We start from the raw sequence: 19,917 nt of genomic DNA, 5'->3' as shown, positions 1-19,917 counted from the left end.
TGCACAGTTGGAATGTTGCCACGTATGGTCAGATGAACATTGTTAGGTCTTAGGATGGGATCGCAGGCACATGCATTTCAGGCATATTACCAGATGAAGAGTTGATGACGATGGGTACTCTGCTTCAGATGAAGAGTTCAGAGTACTCTGCTTCAGCTGGTCATCTCCTGTCAACGTTTGTATGCATGACTGTATTTGGATTCTCCATTCTGCCAGTCCCCCACCAAGACTTTGATGATTGATGACAACAAGGACAAGTTCACTGAATCAGAGCACAAGTGCATCGAATGTTGATGACAAGGACTTTGATGAATCACGAGGACCGAGCCCAAGGAACGAGGTAATCTGCTTCAGCTCACAGAAGAACTAGTAATCTGAAAGAGGAACTACAACTACTCTACAATTTGATAACAATACCAATTTAATAAAGCAGTCTTAGTGGAAATTTTATAGAGAGTTTCATGACATTAAATATCATCAATTTTGCTGACGTGGCAAAAAGAGAGAATGATAGAGTTTCATGAGATGTGAGGAGAGTTTCATCATCATGAAACTCATCTAGTACAGTTATATAGTTTCCAGTCTAGGTATCTGTGCCCATAAAACTTCCACTAAGACTGGCCTAAAAACTCACTCCCACTGAGACCGGCCTAAAAACCCTGCCTCGTCTGAACTCTAATACTATCCTACTAATCCGCGCACTATCACGGCATACAGTAAAAATGAAACATTTAGCTAAACTAATCAAGAAGAAACTAACATCCTCTGTCTCACACGAGCACGATCTTCCCGTGCTCCCCGCCGTCTATGGCAGCGTTCGCCGCCGATGCCGTCTGATCTTCAGAGTGCGCCATGTCGTACGTGGCATGCACGCCGAAGAGCACGTAGTAGACGAGCATGGCCGCCGTGCAGATGCCGAAGCGCATGTAGGCCAGGGACCCGAGCGAGCCCATCAGGAACAGGTTGGTGGCCACCGACATGGCCGGCAGCCACGGCATGAGCGGCACGCCGTAGACCTTGGGCGCCCTCTGTTGCTTCGCGCGCAGCGCCAGCCCGGCCGTCCCGGCCACCCACAAGGCGCCGAACGCCACGTACCCCGGCCACCGCCGCGCGTAGCCCGAGTTGTAGTAGACGGACATGCCGATGGAGGAGAAGACGATGAGCGCCAGGAAGGCTTGGAAGGTGCGCAGCTGCGCCGGCGAGGTGGCGCCGGCGACGTAGTAGCGGCGGACGAGGAGCGCGACGGCGACGAGCGCGAAGATGAAGAGCGTGCTGATGGAGGAGACGGAGGCGAGCACGTCGAGGCTGGAGAAGAGCGCGACGCAGGCGGCGCCGAGCGTGACGGCGGCGGTGGCGTAGATGGGCGTGCCGGTCCCGGGGTGGACGAGCGCGAAGTAGGGCGGGATCATGTGGGTGCGCGCGATCTGGGTGGTGTAGCGCGCCTGGCCCAGCGCGCCGACGAGGAGGCCGCTGGTCATGCCCTTGAGCGCGCCGAGCGCCACGACGTAGCGCGCCCACCTCATCCCGGCGGCCGCGAACGCCACCGAGTAGGCGGCGTTGGCGTCGATCTCGCTGTAGCGCTGCATGCCGACGAGCGCGAGCGACATGGCGCAGTAGACGGCGGTGATGGCGGACATGGAGGAGATGAGGCCCAGCGGCACGTCGCGGCCGGGGTTCTTGGTCTCCTCCGCCATGGTGGCCACCATGTCGAAGCCCGTGTAGGACCAGTACACGACGGCGGCGGCGCGGAAGACGCCCGCGGCGCCGAAGGGGAAGAAGGAGGGGCCGAGGTTGGCGGGGTCGAAGTGCGCGAAGCCGCCGCCGAGCACGAAGGCGATGATGGCGATGCCGACGACGGAGGCCGCCGAGTTGATGGTGGACGTGAGGCGCGCGCCGGTGACGGCGAGCGCGGAGGTGGCGCAGAGCACGACGACGGCGATGGGGTCGAGCAGGTTGAAGCCGTCGGCGAGCTCGGGCACGTGGATGCGGAGCGCGTCGCTGTCGCGGCCGATGAGCGCGGCGAGGTAGGAGGTCCAGGAGCGGCCGAGCCCCGCGGCGCCGACGACGGCCTCGAGCAGGATGTTCCCCGCGGCGATGAACGCCGCCAGGTCCCCGAGCTCGACGCGGAGGTAGGAGAAGGAGCCCCCCGCGGAGGGGATCTCGGTGGCGAGCTCGGCGTAGCAGAAGGAGGAGAGCAGCGCGGAGAAGCCCGCGGCGGCGTAGGCGAGCGGGACGGCCGGGCCGGCGTCGAAGCGCGCCTCCTGGCCAGTGAGCACGAAGACGCCGGAGCCGACGACGGAGCCGAAGCCGAGGAAGGCGAGGTCCACCCAGGTGAGGCAGCGGCGGAGCGGGTTCTCGCTCTGGGCGAGGAGCGTGCCGGCCTCGACGGCCTCCGAGGAGCGGCTCGTGATGCGGTCCCGCAGGCGCGGCCCGGTGGAGAGCAGCGCGCCGCCGTACGCGCGCCAGCTCCGGAACGAGGGCTCCGGGAAAAAGTCGGCCTTGCTCCACCGCCAGTACCGCCGCCCCGCCGCCGCGGCCGCCTCCCGCCCGCCCTCCGCCGCCGATGCCATCGCGATAACGATAGAGATCGGTTGGACGATTGATTGCGTGCTAGCTAAACCTCCGATGAGGCATCGGTGGTTTGGCTGGGCTGTCACCAAGATTGTCGCGGGGTTCGGTTGCTGGGTTTTGCGGGGTTGGGTTGGTTGAGGAGAGGAAGGGAGATGGAGGTGGATGATGGATGGCGACGCGCGAAGTTGTTGCCAAGCTAGCCGTATTTATCTGCAACCACATGGGATTTTTTGCGAGATCAAAACGAGCGGATTCACTCCCGGAGATTCGGAGGAAGATTTTAGGTACTCCTCGGTTCCAAAATATAAACATTTATCAACTTTTGTGATTCACATTTGATCATTCGTCTTATTCGAAAATTTTATGAAAATATTATTTATTTTGTTATGACATGTTTTATCATGGTATATATTTTAAATATATCATAATTATTTTTATATTTTCATAATTTTTTTAAATAAGATGAATGGTCAAACGTATATTCTGGGACGGAGGGAGTATGCGAGTGGACCTGGTGTGCGGCATAGTACAGAGACGAGGGGTCACGGGATGGCCCGCGCCTGCGTGCAGGGATCGGGGACCTCTCCGTTGCCCCCGAGGCCTCGTGGGCCGGGGTTTCGCTTCTCTGCTTTCTCCAATCACCACGATCTTGTTGCGCGTGATCATCTTGTTGCGCGTGATCAACCATCGGAGCTTTCATTCACGGGTAATTTTGCTCTCGGACACTCTATAATGTCGATTTTTGCTAGTGGACACTACTCAATTTTATCTTTGCTACTGGACATTCTTTAAGTATGCATCTTTGCTACAAAAATATTATAGTAATTAAAATAATAATTTTCTGATTTAGAGGATAGAGAGAACAAATAACATGACCAAAATACCCCTGCAATACCAGGTTGCTCACAAAAATCAAGAAAATCAACAACCAAACGCTATTTGGGCTGTGTTTAGATCCGTAAAATGGTGGTAAAAAAGATCACATCAGATACTACAGCACATTATAGTACTTTTCGTTTGTTTGTGGTAATTGTTGTCTTACCATGACCTAACTAGGCTCAAAAGATTCGTCTCGTCGTGTACATCAAAATTATACAATTAGTTTTTTTATTTACCTATATTTAATGCTCCATGTATAAGACAAAGATTTGATGTGATAGATAAATAGTGAAGTTTGGAGAGAGAAATTTTGTAACTAAACACAGGGTCTGTTTAGATGAAACGCAAAAACTTTTTGCGTTGGAATCTTGCTAATTTGAAGTACTAAATGAAGTCTATTTACAAAACTTTTTGCACAGATGGGTTGTAAATCGCGAGACGAATCTAATGATGCTAATTAATCCATGATTGATCAATAATTAGCGGATATTTACTGTAGCACCACTGTTGCAAAACATGGATTAAGTAGGTTCATTAGATTCGTCTCGCGATTTACAGCCCATCTATGCAAAAAGTTTTGTAAATAGACTTCATTTAGTACTCCATGCATGTGTCGAAACATTCGATGTGACGGCTTTTTTTGCGTTTACGGGATTTATGGGGTGGGAACTAAACAGGGCCACAGCCTTGACTTCCCTTTCTCTTTCTCTGTCCTTTGTCTCTCCCCTGTTTCTTTCTCCCCGTGAGCAGAGCTCGCCCGCAACCTAGGCATCGCACCGCGCCGCGAGCCTGATTAGTCAGGGCGCTCGACCGGCCACCGACCAACTGCGCCGCGCTCCTCCGCCCTGCACGCCAGCGCTCGCCCACACCCGCACGCCACGCGTGCGAGTATACTCGGGCCCCGCCGCTGCGGCCAGCGCGCGAGAGCTCGAGCCCGCCACCGCGCCTGGCGCTTGCGAGCCGCGGTCTCCGCCGCCACGGTAGCAGGAGAGAAGAGGGACGATGGAGGTGCGGGGCGCATCGAAGCCGAGCCGAACTCGCCGCTCTCCGGGGCCGTCTTGGCTGCCGAGGCCGCTCGCCGGGGAAAGAGAGAGGGGTCCAGCCGCCGCCGTCGCAAATCGAGGGAGGAGGAGGGGGATCCGACGCCACGGCCGCGCCTCCACCCCGCGCTGCGGCCGCCATAGCCAACGATGGAAGGAACAGGGAGGATGGAGGGGAATCCGGCCGCCGCCGCTCACGAATCCGGCGCAGGAGGGGCGTGCCGGCCAGGGCTGAGGCCGACAAGGGAGGAGGATGGGCGCCGCAGACTCTGCTCCACAATGGCCCCGCGTGGCCTTCACCGGAGCTCAAGGCCGCCTCCATGGCCAGAGCTCATGGCCGCTGTGCCGCGTGGGAGGAGGAGGGGCGCCACCTGCTGAAGCCGCCGTACGCGAGCCATCTCTGCTGCGGCCGGCGAGAAAGGCTAGGGAGGAGGGCCGCGGCCGGCGAGGGAGTCCGAGCAGGAGGGCCGGCGGCGGCAGCATGGGGATGGGTTTGGCGAGGCGGACGGGTGGGAGGAGCTGGGAGGAATTTTTTTTACGGCATGGGAATCGGTACTGTGTTGAGCAGATACGGTTAGGAGGAAGGGGTGTTTTGGGCATTTTGAATTTTTTCTCCCTCCTCTTTTCTAAAAATGAATATTATATTATCTAAAGTGTCCATGAGAAAATATGCAAACTTAAATAGTGTCCAGCTGCAAATAGAAGATTGAGTAATGTCCTGTGGCAAAAATCAATATTGTAGAATGTCCAGGACCAAAATTACCCTTCATTCACGGGGACTGGACTGGAGGGCAACCACCTACCACCACAGCAAATTTTTTTCTGTTCACGATCTGTTTTTTGTGTCATGAATGAATCACAAACAAATTGGACTAGCCCGGTTTCTTTGCCGCCGCGGTTAGTTTTTCAAGACGAACAGCAACGGGGCACGTGTTCTTGTTTGTTTGACAATGCACAAGAAAAGGACAACTCTCTCTACACAAAACTCTCATGAAGTGTTGGTGAATATGTTTGTCTCAAACTGACTGCTTATTTTGAAAGCATTTGAATATTTATTTTTGGGGTTTTAGCTAGTTTTAAGTCTTTCGGAAAATGGTAAATGTTGTTCCATTTTTCGTTGTATCTTATTTTTTTAGCACATTTGAGGACATTTGTACACATGCTTGCTTGTCAGCTTATGCATCCTATCACGACCTTATAATAAAAATATACGGATAGGTTATTTTTGAAAAAAGAAGCAAGCAAATGATAGGCAAACAAGATGGTTCTCTCACGTAGGCCGAAAATGAAAGCAAAAGCGCACCAACAAAGACAATTTGTCTTAGACAAAGGTCAGGTTGCAGCAGCCAACGATCCGCAAGGACGCAGGAAGAAGCATGCGCGAAACATTAAGAAAACCGAACATGGAAAGAAAAATGATTGAGACCGTAGAAAAGAAATAACTGGTTGTTTTCAAGAACTTGGTTTTTTATGTTTGTAGCAAAGGCGTTGCTTGCCCAGATTTCTATATTTTTTTTGAATCGAGGCATCCCCATTTCCATTGCACACAACGGAAATACAGAAGTTCGAAAACAGAAACAGGAAACGGAGAGAATGGGGGAGGGGTACTAGGACCTATCAGGCACCTAGCAAGTATAGCTTCCTGGACTTGATTCAAGTCAGCAAGCTATACAGACCTCGGATTGAAACGTAACTAATTATTACAGCTTGACAGCTTTAGGAACACAAGTCTAAGCAGAGCAAACGCCCCGCAACATAAAGTGAGCAAACAGCTTTTTCCTCCAGCTCCCTTGCATCTGCAATCAGATGTCTTCACCATCAGGCGCTTCATCTTCGTTTGGGCTTGGATCGACAGGCGGTGGAAGGATCAGTCTTGGTGTAGCGCGGCCCGAAGTGGCGAGCATTTGTCCAGCAAGTGACATCAGGATCCCAACACCTTTCTTGATCTGGGACTGCATCTCTTCCTTGTGTAATCCTGCCCAAAAGGTTAAGAAAGTGCAAGCATGGAAAATAATTTCAGCCGGGTGATGAATGAGCTTATTATTAAAACAAGCATTATTCCTCGCTTTCCAAATGGACCAGCAGATGGCAGCTAGCACATAAGCATGTATTTGAGTGCTAGCAGGGATCCAATGACGACACCAATTCTAGAACTGGGCAACTGAATTGGGGACATTAGTAGCACCTATGGATTTAGCAATGATGCTCCAGATCACTTTGGCTGTAGGATAGGAGAAAAAGAGGTGATTTATGGATTCCAGATTGTCACAAAAGCAGCAAGAGGGGTTACGAGGCCATCTTCTTCTCACCATGTTATCTTTAGTTAAAATTGCCCCTTGTTCTATTAGCCAGAGGAAAATCTTAATCTTGTATGGAAGTTTTGCTTTCCAGATTCTAGAGAAGGAGTCCCCATTATCATTACTAGTCAACCTATCATAAGTGGACTTAACAGAAAAGATCCCTTTTTGAGACCATTTCCAAGACACTTTGTCCTGGTTTTGGGAGAGAGTAGCTAGAGCATGCTGTTTCAGCACCTCCCATTGTTCTTGTAATATTGTCAGCAACCATCTTCTGAATGTAATGAGGCCATTTTTTCTTATAAACTCACCAACAGAAATATTCTTAACTTCACTCAGCTCATAGAGTATAGGAAATTAGGCAAAAATGGGTTGATCACCCAGCCAGCTGTCCTGCCAAAAGAGCATGTTTTCTCCATTTTGCAACTCAATTTTCCTACCTGCCATGTATATGTGTTTCACTTTCATCAAGTCTTTCCATACTGGGGAGTCATCCCATTTAGGCTTAACAGTACTTACCATCCCATTCTTAAGATATTTATTCCTGACTATGGTTTGCCATATTCCTTCCTCCTTTTCCAATTTCCACCACCACTTGCACAAGAGGCTTAAGTTCATTTTCCGAATATCTGTAATGCCCAGGCGACCTTTTTTCTTGCTTTTGCACAGGATGCCCCATTTAACTAAATGGTATTTCCTTTTCACCCCTCCTTGCCAGATAAAAGTTCTTCTCTGTTTATCAAGATTCTCCACCACTGAGATTGGGAGTAGGTACAAGAACATGTGATAGATGAAGGAGCTGGACAAGGATGAATTTATCAGGGTAGTCCTTCCAGCGATAGATAAGGTGCTGCCTTTCCAAACGTCCAGTTTCTTCCCATTTTTTTCTATCAGATGTGCCCAATCAGCTATATGTAGTTTACTAGGGCTTATTGGACTCCAAGATACTTAATGGGGAAGTGGCCAACTTGGCAGTTAATATATGGGGCAGGCTGCACCGAGCGTTGCCCTCGCCTAGGCCATGCAGGTAGCTGGGTAGCTGCCCATACTGCTGTATGGGGAGCTATGCCCCTAGTCAAAGTTTGGTTCAAACTTACCATGGTGTACTTATCAAAAAATATACAAAAATTTTGTACTAATACATGATAATTTAAGTCAAGCTAGTAGTCAAAATTTTGTGCATGGGCACCATGCAAATTGAACATAGGATCGTCCCTGCCTGGTTTTTAGTCATGTAGAGAGCGGAGCCTTTGTTCACAAATCCACATAATGTATGTATACTATATACTAGAACATACGGGCATGTCGTTGCGCGCTTTATCACGAGTGCACAATACAATTTTTTTGATGTGCACAGTAGTAACATTTTCATATGGTGCTAGCTACATTATGTAAAAAAGTTTATACCAAGTTAAAAAATAAGAGCTATAAGGTTTGAACAAATCATAAGCTACATGCAGAGTTTTCTCGTGTTACGGTGACAGGCTGGTATTACCATATTTTTCAACTGCTATACACCAAATTCCTCACAAGAGAACCATCCAAACATTTTTACACTAAAAAATGTATATGAACTGGTGTGGTAAATATTCAAGCTACAACCATCCGAATGCTAATATCAACTGAAACAATTTGTCCATCGTGGCACATCTTGTCCGTCGCAGCGCATCTTGTACTAAAAAATAGGGACTTTGGTGTTCTTGCCCCTATTTCAAAGTGCAATGGTAATTTTACCCTTAATTTTTAAACATTACAAATTTACCCCTACTTTTTAAAAACGAAGGTAGAGATTGCCCCTATTCCGTAAAAGACAGTTAACGGTATTAAAATTGCTTTGAAAAGACCAATTTGCCCTTACAGATTTGTCACTAATATTATCTGAATTTGATGATTTTACCCTTATTTTGAATAGAACAACATTTGTACAGGTCTGAAACGAACTTTCTCTGGCAAATTCAAAAACCAGATTTTTATAACTAGCAAAAATGACCAAAATTTGATAAATTCTTCAAAATGTTGGCAGCAACATAGCACAACATGATAAGTTCAAGTTCACATAACTTGCACAACACACATATATGTCCAAAAGCAACAGATCACATTCCATCATGTAGGTACTATCATGTCCAGATTGCATATCTTTATGATTTAAACTACAAATCACAGCACCGAAATATAAAGTTAGCTAAATCTATCTAGAGGCCAGATCTAATTTGCTGTACAAAATGACTTCAATCCACATGATTTGAATCACAACATCAATTTTACCTGAATCACAGTAACGGCCCGCTGTTGCGCCCTACTACTGCCACCTTGCTGCTGTCGCACGCTGCCTACTGCGTCACACTGCTGCTGCCCCTACTACTGTCGCCCTCGTGCCCCTATGCGTGCGTGCTGGCCTGGCGCGGCACTCGCACCCGTGAGGCAGGGGCGCTCGCGCCGGCCGACCTTGCCCTGCCCTTGGTCACGCTCGCCCAGATCCGCCACCTTCGCCTGCTAGGGTTAAGGAGATGCAAGGGATTGCAAAGTGAATATGTGGAATGAGAAGGGAGAGAGATGAGGATAGGGTCAAGGGTATGAACATCTTTTCCCAGTGCCCTCAATTTTTCTCTGATTTATTTTAATTGTTTTACTGGACATACACCTAATGGTGTGAAAAAGAAGGGGCAAACAGAGCCTTCATTTCAATAAAGCGGGCGTGAAATCGCACACCTCAAAAAATGAGGGTAAAATCACTATTAGAGTTTAAAACAGGGGCAAAAACGTCAAATTCCCTAAAAAAGGAATTTGAGTTTATTGGGTAATAATGAGCTGAAGATAAAATGGCCAATGAGTATGACAACAACTATGCATAATTACAGACATACAAACTATGAGTATTGTATTACAATTTTAGACTCTCTTTTGAGCTGATTGGGGCACAATCACCACTAGTTTTATCAGTAAATACTCTAAGAGTAGTACCCAAACCTAAGCCCACAAGGAAGTTGACTGGCTTAAAACTGTTACTGCTTCGTTCCTCCTCCAAATCCCCTGTGGCCCGGTGTGTCTCTGAACTCCAAATGAAAGAAAGCATCTCTACGAGGGATATGGTGGTTCTAATCTTGATGGAAAATATTTATAATTGTTTCAATTTTTATAGCATAGATAAAAAAATATTTAACTTTGTAGGGAAAACAGTCCAATTCCTGCAGCAACTAGAAAAGAAAAAAAAACAGCATTCCAGTACAAAATATTTACTTGTCTATTGATTGGGTGAAGCCTCCATGACATCAGTCATAGTGCCTAATTGCCAGCTGGTAGAGTAGTACTATATCAGATCATCATGCTGTATATAAGTACTCAGAGTCAGACGATAGAAAGAAAATAAGCAAGTCGTAAGCTGCACACCAAAGGGCACACAGTATGGGGATCCACAAGGCCATGCTTGGCTTTGCACTGGGCGTTCTCATGGCCAGGCCCCAGGCAGCTCGCTGTTGGAGCCACCGTTCTAGGCCAGCATCAAAGCACACCGATTTTAGACGGCGGACGTTCGGAGGCGCATGGACCACCAGAGACTGCTCTTCCTTTTCATGGTACAAGATCCGTTCCTCATTCTCCTTCCAAAATATTCTGTGTCTCCTATAAAATTTTATTCTGCTTTTTTTAAATGTAATCTTTAGCAGGGAACTGGCAACGAGCTGCAGAGGGTGTCACTGAAGACAAGACTTTCGATAGTGCGCGCGGTTATTTTATCCCGCCAACCCTCCCACCTGACCTTGCCGCCGTAAAGCAGGCTCAGTTCCAGATTTACCATCGTCTTTTCTCGTTCCAATATGTAGCACGGGTGTGAATAATTGCAGCACGTAGCCCCGGGTATGTAGTCTAATGCACACCGTGTTTATGCCTCCAAATTGTATCCGTCGTCCAGTAAGTATATGTTCATGTCTCAGCCATCGGAAGCCAACATGCGGGTTCTAATAACAATAATAATCTGTATGGATGTCGCAGGCGGTTTCCCCTTGGCTTTCAACTTTTAAGTTCATGCCTTCGGACTAAATCCTCTCCATTTGGATAATCGAGCTAAACAGTTGGGATTGAATACTTTCAGTACGGGACTTTTTTTTTTTGTTCGTGGTAGAGTGGCGTCATGGCTATATTTCAAAAACTCAAATGTTAAAAAATAATAGATATATTTGTTATTGGCATGAGATGTGGAAATAAATGCACTAGTAACGTGGAGTTTCCAGTTAAAACATTGGAGGACCAACAAAAAATTTGTGTTGCATTTATTAGATTGAATAAGCACACTTGATGCTCTTGATCATTGTGCCATATGAAAATATATCTATCAAAACTGGATATACATGTTTCATGGGCAAACAGAGATTATACATGTTTCATGTGTCCTATTTTTTACTTTCTTTCTGCTACCTCTATCCCCACTATCAACAAGAATGATGGCAAGACTCCTCAGGAATGGCTCAGGATCTACTCCCAGACCATAGAGGTGGCAGGCGGCAACGGCATCACTAAGGTCGTCTACTACCTGATGGCCTTTGGAGTCCCCTCAGCTCACGAATTTTTTTATATTTTAACCCTTTTAAAACTAATATTTTATAAATAACTCTTCTCAAACTAAAATTTCAAGAAGTAGCCATTTTAGTCACGCCACAAAACTTGGCGGGGCTTGTAACTGAGTCGCGCCATTGCATGTGGCGTGACTCAACTGCCACGGTGGCGCGACCCGAGATCAATTTCCACGTGGTGCTGATGGGGCGAAATGAGCTGAGCTAGTCACGCCAAGTTGCATGGCGTGACCCAAGGAGGCTAGCTTCTCACAGTGCGCAAAAATACAATCGTTTAGTCATATTTCATTATTAGTTTTAATTAGTAAACGGTCTCGTAAATTCTTGAAACTTGACAGGCACAATATATAAAGTGTCTGCGTTCCATTTTAACTAGTTGCACTCCAATACATTATGTGGAAAATGAGAAATACAATTTCTAATTATGCTAAATGGTTAGACTTAGCATATGTGCAGGATTCACTTAGCATAATTAGAAATTGGATTTTTTTATTTCCTACATAATATATTGGAGTACAAATGCTTAAAGTGGAACACACATACTCTATATATTGTACCTGTTAAGTTTCAAGAATTTAGAAGACTGTTTGCTAATTAAAACAAATGACGAAATTGACTAAATGGATTGTATTTTTGCGCACTTGCACAGCCTCCTTGGCCAGTCACGTCGGCATGCATGGCGTGACCAAGCCTCCGATTGCAAAAAATGTAATCTGTTTAGCCATATTTCTTTATTTGTTTTAATTAGCAAACAATATCCTAAATTCTTAAAACTTAATAGGAATAATATATAAAGTGTTTGCGTTCCATTTTAACCGTTAGCACTCTAATACATTATCACTATTAGAGAAAGAGCTATTCGTTAGTGTTACTAGTGGCCGCAAATTGAGCCAGTACTAACGCGTGCAGTGTCCTGGGAACCATTTAGTACCGGTTGGTGATTCCAACTAGTACTAAATGTTGGGGACGCCACCTTTGGCCATCGACCGAAGGCCCGGGCACCGAAGGAGCCATGCGGGGTCCACTGTTCGAGCAATCAAGCGAAGCCTTGCGAAGAGCCGGAGAGGGAGCCTTGCGAAGACGCCAAGCGAAGCCATGCGGAGAGACGAAGCCCCTCGGGCTAAGACACCTGGCGAAGCCATGCGAAGAGACGAAGCCCCTTGGGCGAAGACACCTGGCAAAGCCAAGCGAAGAAACTAAAAAATTCAAGCGAAGACCCAAGAACTACAGCAGAAGCGGCGCCCCTCGAGGGTAGCAAAGGCCGAGCTGACGTATGATGACGTACGAAGCCGGGCCCGAGGAACAGTAGAAGTCCAGCTGTAATCCACTATGTGATGTAAAAATACGGCCTTGTCCTTGGAATATTCCTAGAATATAGTTGTTAGGGGGCATCACAGTGTAATTACAGGGATTGGTAGGTGAACCGCCACCTATAAATACCCGATCCGCTGTACGTTGATGAGGGATATTGAATAGAGAGAGAATTCTGCTCGATTGAGCGAAGCCTTTGCGTTTGGTCCAGAGTTGTTTGCTTCGCGCACTTCCTTGCTGTGGTAGTGTTCGTCCGATCCGGAGGTACTCTCCACCAACACTAAATAGGCTACTCCGACAACGGCTAGATTCTTTTGAGGCCGTGCTGAGGATCGGATGTCTGAACCCTGGCCCGCTATACCTAGAGTATCCGGGTTTGCAACTGTCCAGTAGCAGCTTCTAAAACCAAGTGCCACATGCTGATGGCATGGATGATGCCGACAGTTGATGTTGTTTTGAATGGGAGCACGAGCCAGAGTAGTAGATGAGATAGGAGACAACAACACATTGTTTCCTCATGATTATTTATATACTATTGTACATGCTCTTAATTAGAGGTAACATGATTATTTTTCACTAGTAGTAAAATGTATGAAATTTTCTAAACAAACAGTTTTTTCCGGAACAAATGGAGTATGTGTGATATGTGGCTAGTTATTTTTATATTAACAGGGGATATTCTCATCAACGTTATTATGGTGGGCAAAGACTCTGTTAATCTCATAATATGTCAGTCCAGTCGGTGGAGTTCCTGCATATGAGTACTCGCATCTAACGATGTCTCGAGGGAAAAAAATTTATATGACTGTTGTAATTGTATTGCTTACTAGTTAATTAAACTTCGGGTTCATCCGTTATTAGAATAATATAGGGTGTGTTTAGTTTCCGGGGTGTTAAGCATGCTGCCGTGACTGGCCAAGGAGGCTGCTTTTAAGTGCGCAAAAATACAATCCGTTTAGTCACATTTCGTCATTTGTTTTAATTACCAAACAGTCTCCTAAATTCTTGAAACTTAACAGGTACAATATATAAAGTATTTGTGTTCCATTTTAAGCATTTTCACTCCAGTATATTATGTAGAAAATGAAAAATCCAAATTCTAGTTATGCTAAGTGTAATCCTGCACATATGCTAAGGCTACCCATTTAGCATAATTAGAAATTAGATTTCTCATTTCCCACATAATGTATTGGAGTGCAAATAGTTAAAATGGAACACAAAGTCAAGTTTCAAGAATTTAGAAGACCATTTACAAATTAAAACTAACGAAATATGGCTAAACGGATTGTATTTTTGCGCACTGCTAGCAGCCTCCTTGGGTCACGCCATGCATTCTGGCGTGACTCAATGTTGGGTCGCGCCATGCAACTTGGCGTGACTAGCTCAGCTCATTTCGCTTCGTCAGCACCACGTGGAAATCGATCTCGGTCGTGGCAGTTGAGTCACGCCACATGCAATGGCGCGACTCAGTTATAAGTCACGCCAAGTTTCGTGGCGTGACCAAAAGGGCTACTTCTTGGAATTTTAGTTTGAGAGAGGCTATTTATATAATATTAATTTTAAAAGGGTTAAAATATAAAAAAATTATCAGCTCACATGGTTGGAAACCCTTGAGCCTAACACCAATGACTCCTAGGGCGCCCTCGGATAAGTCTTCATCAACAACTTTCAAGGGGCCGTCACACGTGCAGGTACTCGACATGATTCTCAATGCAAACAGGGGAAAATGAGACCTTGTGCGCCTACACCCGTCGCTTCTTTGAGAAGTGCGCCACTGTCAGCCAACATCTGCGATCAAGATGTCAGACTGCTTCCCGTACGGCCAGGCTGATCACTACATCTTCAGAGACATTGGCTGGCAGCACCCCAAGACCATATGTGAATTCCGTGACTTGGTACATAAGAATGACATTGTACATTAAGCTATAGGTATAGCCCAAATAAAGGTAAGTCATGATAAAAGATGATATTGTGACCCACACACAGAGCCAACTTTCAAGATAAAGGATAAATAAAGAATAAATGAATAACACTAAGGTTAGCGGGAGTATAAGCAAAGAGCAGGGTCCCAAGGCATCTATTCACGTCAGCAAGGATTACGCTACTGGTGGGTATTTTAACAATAGCGAATGAATCCACAAACACACGGATACCATTGTAGTCTTCACCTCAGAGTATTCTAAGGGTTATCAAATCCAAAGAAATGCGTGTGCACTAACTTCTATTCTAGTCGGTCCAAGAACAAACCAAAATAAGTGGCAAGGGTAGAGAGAATTCTTAAAATAGCACTATAGATGAGTTAAAGGTCGATCTTTCGGGCAAAATACTCGCTTCGGGTACCGGCTTACACCTGGTCTACGAGGCGACTCGGGCCAACAACTCTACGCTATATCTAAACATGGTGGATTAAGGACTAATAGGGTTATCACCGCCTACTGCCTACCTCTAATAAACTGTGAAATATAAGGCAAATGAAGGATAACACCTAGTCTAGACTCTAGACACTACATATACATTATTGATTACTACTGCACTCTAACTACGTATATCAACCCGTAGCAAACTACAGCACTCTGTATAAATACGGAATGACGAACCCGCGAGTAGGAGAACTAATCTCACTCAACTATAAGCACTACTAGCTTATACTATACCAAATATAATACTATGAATAGAAATCACGAATGCTTACTTAAACCCGAATAATGTAGAGTAAATTGGTTTCTTGGCCCTACAAAAAGTTGGGTTTAGATCCTTGGCCCTCCTTCGTATGAACTTTGATACATGGCCCTTCCGTTAGATGGTCATGGTAACGGTGTTAAAACCAACGTGAAATGACTCTTTTACCCCTGGGGTAAATGGAGCACCACACCGCACAGTGCATTGAAACAAGCATTTTAGGGTATGTTAGGGTTGCCTATAAGGAATATATACCAAAAAAATTATAATTTTATTTTGAAGCATGAAACATCACATTGATTTCAGATTTTCCTATAATTTGCCCATAATATCACAGTGACCATTCAAATTGTATATAAATCCAATATTAAAATTTAAGTGGGCACATGCGAAAGACAAAGTCTTCTTTTGCTTCTTGTACTCATGCAATGCAGGGCTAAGTTGTCGATGTCCGTCACCTGCGAAACCTGGGCAGCAGCTTCCTCGGTCTCCTGGCCAGGATCCGCGCCGTCGCTCGCAGCGTCCTCCCTGGCACAGCTGGAGCCCTCGCTGCCACGCACGCCGCCCAGTCCCGCGGCACCCTTGCTGGGCCCCGCGCCGCATTGCTGGCGCCCTGACGCTCAGTCCAGCGGTGCCCTTGTTGGGGCGGCCGCCGGTCCTCTTCTCGGCGCTGATGGCGGCCCCGGCTGCCGCCCGCCCCGCGCCCCCAGAACCGGCAAGGACATGGCTGTGTCTGCGTTGTGTGCGTCGTGTGTGTGTGTCAAACGTGTGTCGCCGAGTCAGCCGTGAGCTGCAGAGGAGCTGCAGCCATGGTGGAGTCCGACCGCGGCGTGACGCGTTCCAGGTTGTAGGGCGTCGAGCTCGTGAGCAGGTGTACTGCGGTGGGCTCGGCCGGTGTCAGAGGGCGGTGTGTGGCGCCGACTTGCACGGAGGTAGCCGCGTCGTCCGGGCGAGCGAGTGGCCCACGACGACGTGAGCGGGTCCTGCGGGTCATGGCGTGAATGGCGGGCGTGGAGGTTAGCTCCGTGGCGACCCAGCCTATTAGTAGCCCGTTCTCCTCCGTGACTTGCTGCCGGAGTCATTTTCAATTTCAATCAAAGGCCAGCCAACATACAGGCGAGTTGTCGCCGGGGTGTTCGTCGCTAGTTTTTTTTTCTAGTGTCTATTGTTCATCTTCTTCTTTGGTCTGCTAGCATGTGTGAGAACTTAAACGAGCAAAGGAGAGTGCGAGAGCGTGGAACGCGTGTTCCAGGGCAGCGCCAACAGCAAGGACGGTGGCCTCCGCTGCAGCCCGCCCGCGCCCCTAGGACCCGCGCGGACGGCGGCCACAGCTGCGGCCCACACCGCGCCCCCAGGTCTTGCGTCGACGGCGGCCTCCGCTGCGTCCCGTCCCGCGCCCCCACGACCGGCGCCAACGGTAGCCTCAGCTGCGGCTCGCCCCGCGCCCCCACGACCTGCGTCGGCGGCGGCCTCGGCTGCGAATCATCTCGGGCCGGCCCCATGGTCCGCAGGCCTGCGGGGAACGCCTAGATCCGGCGGCTCAATGGCCGGGAAGAACATGCGCGGCAGCTGCCCTCCAGCGATCCCACGAGCGGACGAGCGTCTGCTAGAGTTAGGGATAAGGTAGGGACATTTTAGTCCTTTTGCATGAGCTGCAGTGCTGGGCTAACAGTTGGAGTGGTCGGAAGGGAAAAATTGTAACGGAAGGGCCATATACTAAAATAAGTTTCAATTTGAGGCCGTATACCAAAGTTCAAATGAGAGGGCCAAGAATCTAAACCCAACTTTTTGTAGGGCCAAGAAATCAATTTACTTAATAATGTAGCAGCATCCATAGAAGTACAAGCTGGGAGAAAAGCGCCGACACCCCAATATCCTCTAGAGAAGTGATCTTCACTTGGTGGTGCCTCTTCATTTGGAGCTCCCCTCTCATATTTATAGATGGGTGCCATGGGTTGCTCGCCGGGGATTGGAGTGGAATCACTTGGAAACGCCTTTGGAAGCCAATAGGAGGATGCCGCGTGCAAAGTAAGTACGTGGAGCTAACTCTGGTTGGGCCGACCAGGGTGATTAGCCGACCTGAGGTTGGCTCTAGCCGACCACAGCTTTTGCTGAGACATTGACCAGTGGACCCTCTTGACAGTTGTAGGTGCACCGCCCTTGTCATTAGTCGGTTGCCTACTCTGGTGGGCCCATGAATCCATGTGAAACCGAATGCCACGCTCTGATTGGTCGACACCTTTTACCTTGGATTGAGGGGTGTGTTTCATTGGTCTTGAGGTGTGATTTATCCCTTAACCGACCCGCATACAAATATTTACCAACACTTGTAGAAATGGTTATTAATAAACCACTATCACTAGTTTGATGTTCATCTTTTATGTATTCATTCAGGAGTTGACGGTCTAAATTTGGTACTTAAGCGCCGTCACCAACACCCGCACACTTAACCTTTACTCGTCCTCGAGTGAAGGAGAAAGGACTAAGGTAGAACATGACTTCCAAGAGTATGAAGTGAGCATAAGAGATATTCCAAATCATACCTTTTACTTGTGAACTTTGAAGTGTCTATCATACTATCTTGGATTGTTAAGGCATGGAAGTCAAGTAGCTTGGGATTTTTCAATAGGTTTCAAAATAAACCTTGCTTAACTCCGCATTTGATTCTCTCAGATTGCTCAATGTGTATATGTTCTTACCAATGCATTTGACTTGCTTTTTCTTCATCCTACTTTTACAGATGGCTTTATGTGGAGCTCAAGGTAGGTATGAAGGATAAGGCATACTTGTATTACATATATTGCATAGTCAAAAACCGGATCCAAGAAGAAAAATAAATCATACAATCAGATCAAGATGTGCACGTGTGTGAATTATGGTGGATGAAACGGAAACTCCTTCTTTATGATCTCTCTCTAGATTCTTTTGGGATCATGGATATCTTTTTTTTTCTTTTTTTTCAATACTTAGACCTTCATGTGTCTATTTTTTTCGATAGCCCATGTCTCTCTTTTTTTTCTCTCTTGACAATGACCGGTGCGAGAGAGAGAGTGTGTGTGTTGAGCATTTATTTTGTGGAATGGATGGTACAATGCTAACTTCTCATAGAAGCATAGCAAGGGGTATACGATGTGCCCGTGAATCTTGATCATGGAAGCACGAAAAGAATTCTCTCAAGGATCACAACAATTTGACAAAGCTCAATGCAAAGACAAGCATGGCCTCCTCCGTTCTGTATGATTTGATCATAGAGTCCTCTGTGTAAGCATGGTTATGGACATATTTGTTCAGGGTCGACATGAACCTCTCGTACGTCCAGATCTGGTGCAGTATACAGGCCCAAGGTCCTGTATCTGATCAACCATGTGCATCATCAGGTGTGCCATAATATCAAAGAAAGATAGCGGGAAGCACATCTCGAGCTAGCAAATCGTCTCTGCGATGAATTGTTTCTTGCCTGGCAGCTCAGCTTCATCGATGACCTTTTGTGTGATCTAGTTGAAGAAGTAACCGAGGCATGTGATGACCATCTTCATATACTCTAGACCGACTGCCCCAATCACAGTTGGGAGGAACACTGTGAGCTTGATGTGGCAGTCATGTGCATTGAAGCTAGTTAGTGTGAGGTCCTTCATGGAGACTAGACTCTTGATGTTGGAAGAGAAACCGGTTAGCACCTTCAAAGCCCTAACCCACTGGCACACGACCCTCTTTTCATCTGTCGTGAGGTTGTAGCTCAATACCTGGAAGGTCCACTTTCCCGCTCTGGGCCGCTGGGGTCAGATGAAGTTTGGGCATAATGTTTTGGTTCACAAGATCCTGACGTGACTTCACACCATCTTTCATCTTAGTCTTGATGTCTAGCAAGATCTCATTCGTGCTTTCAAAGACATTTTTCGAAAGTGCATGCAGTCGACGGCATGGGGCCTATCTAGCTCCTTCCAGTATGACAGGTACCTAAATAAACACGACTATTTCTTGAAAGGAACTGGGGTGGCAGGTGGTTGTTTCTCCTCCATATGATCCCACTTTCTCATCTTCTTTGATGTTATCACATCTTTCTTAGCTTTTTTTCTTTTTCTCGAACTCTACGTTTATGCCATTCACCATGTCAAACACCTTTTTTCTCATAACAAGTCTTCTCTGGCTCGTCAATTTGAGGCTCAGGCTCATTTTCAAAGAACTGATTCATCGAAGGATGCCGGCACCTGTGTTTTTTGTTAAGGAATCGCCTATGCCTTATGTACACCAACTTTTTCAATCCATTAAGATAAGTGTAGCAAGTACCATCAATGCAAACTACACAACCTGACTTACCTTTGATTTTCCCCGACAGTGCAAAAAGGCTAGGGTAATCAGTGATAGTGACAAAGATAATGGCTTTTAGAGTGAACTTCTTTACGGATGCATCCATCATCTTGACCTCATCTTCCCATTGCATCTTCATGTCCTCCATTAGAGGCTCCAGGAACACATATATATCATTGCCTGGCTGCTTCGGGCCAGAAATATGCATGGTTAGTAAAAGATACCTATGCTTCTAGCATAGATAGGGAGGTAGGTTGTAGATGG

General features: G+C 47.0%; 1 protein-coding gene across 1 annotated transcript; it reads right to left on the bottom strand.

The window, feature by feature from the left end:
* Positions 1 to 445: 445 nt before the first annotated feature.
* Positions 446 to 2,742, bottom strand: LOC120703639 (cationic amino acid transporter 8, vacuolar-like). The gene has a single exon (XM_039987778.1). The coding sequence runs from the start codon at positions 2,568 to 2,570 to the stop codon at positions 771 to 773; it is 1,800 nt and encodes a 599-aa protein (XP_039843712.1). The 5' UTR covers positions 2,571 to 2,742; the 3' UTR covers positions 446 to 770.
* Between the last annotated feature and the right edge of the window lie 17,175 nt (positions 2,743 to 19,917).

The sequence above is a fragment of the Panicum virgatum genome, chromosome 4K (assembly GCF_016808335.1).
Source record: "Panicum virgatum strain AP13 chromosome 4K, P.virgatum_v5, whole genome shotgun sequence".
Lineage (NCBI taxonomy): Eukaryota > Viridiplantae > Streptophyta > Magnoliopsida > Poales > Poaceae > Panicum > Panicum virgatum.
Note: the sequence above shows the minus strand (reverse complement) of the source record. Positions and strands in the feature narration are given on the sequence as shown.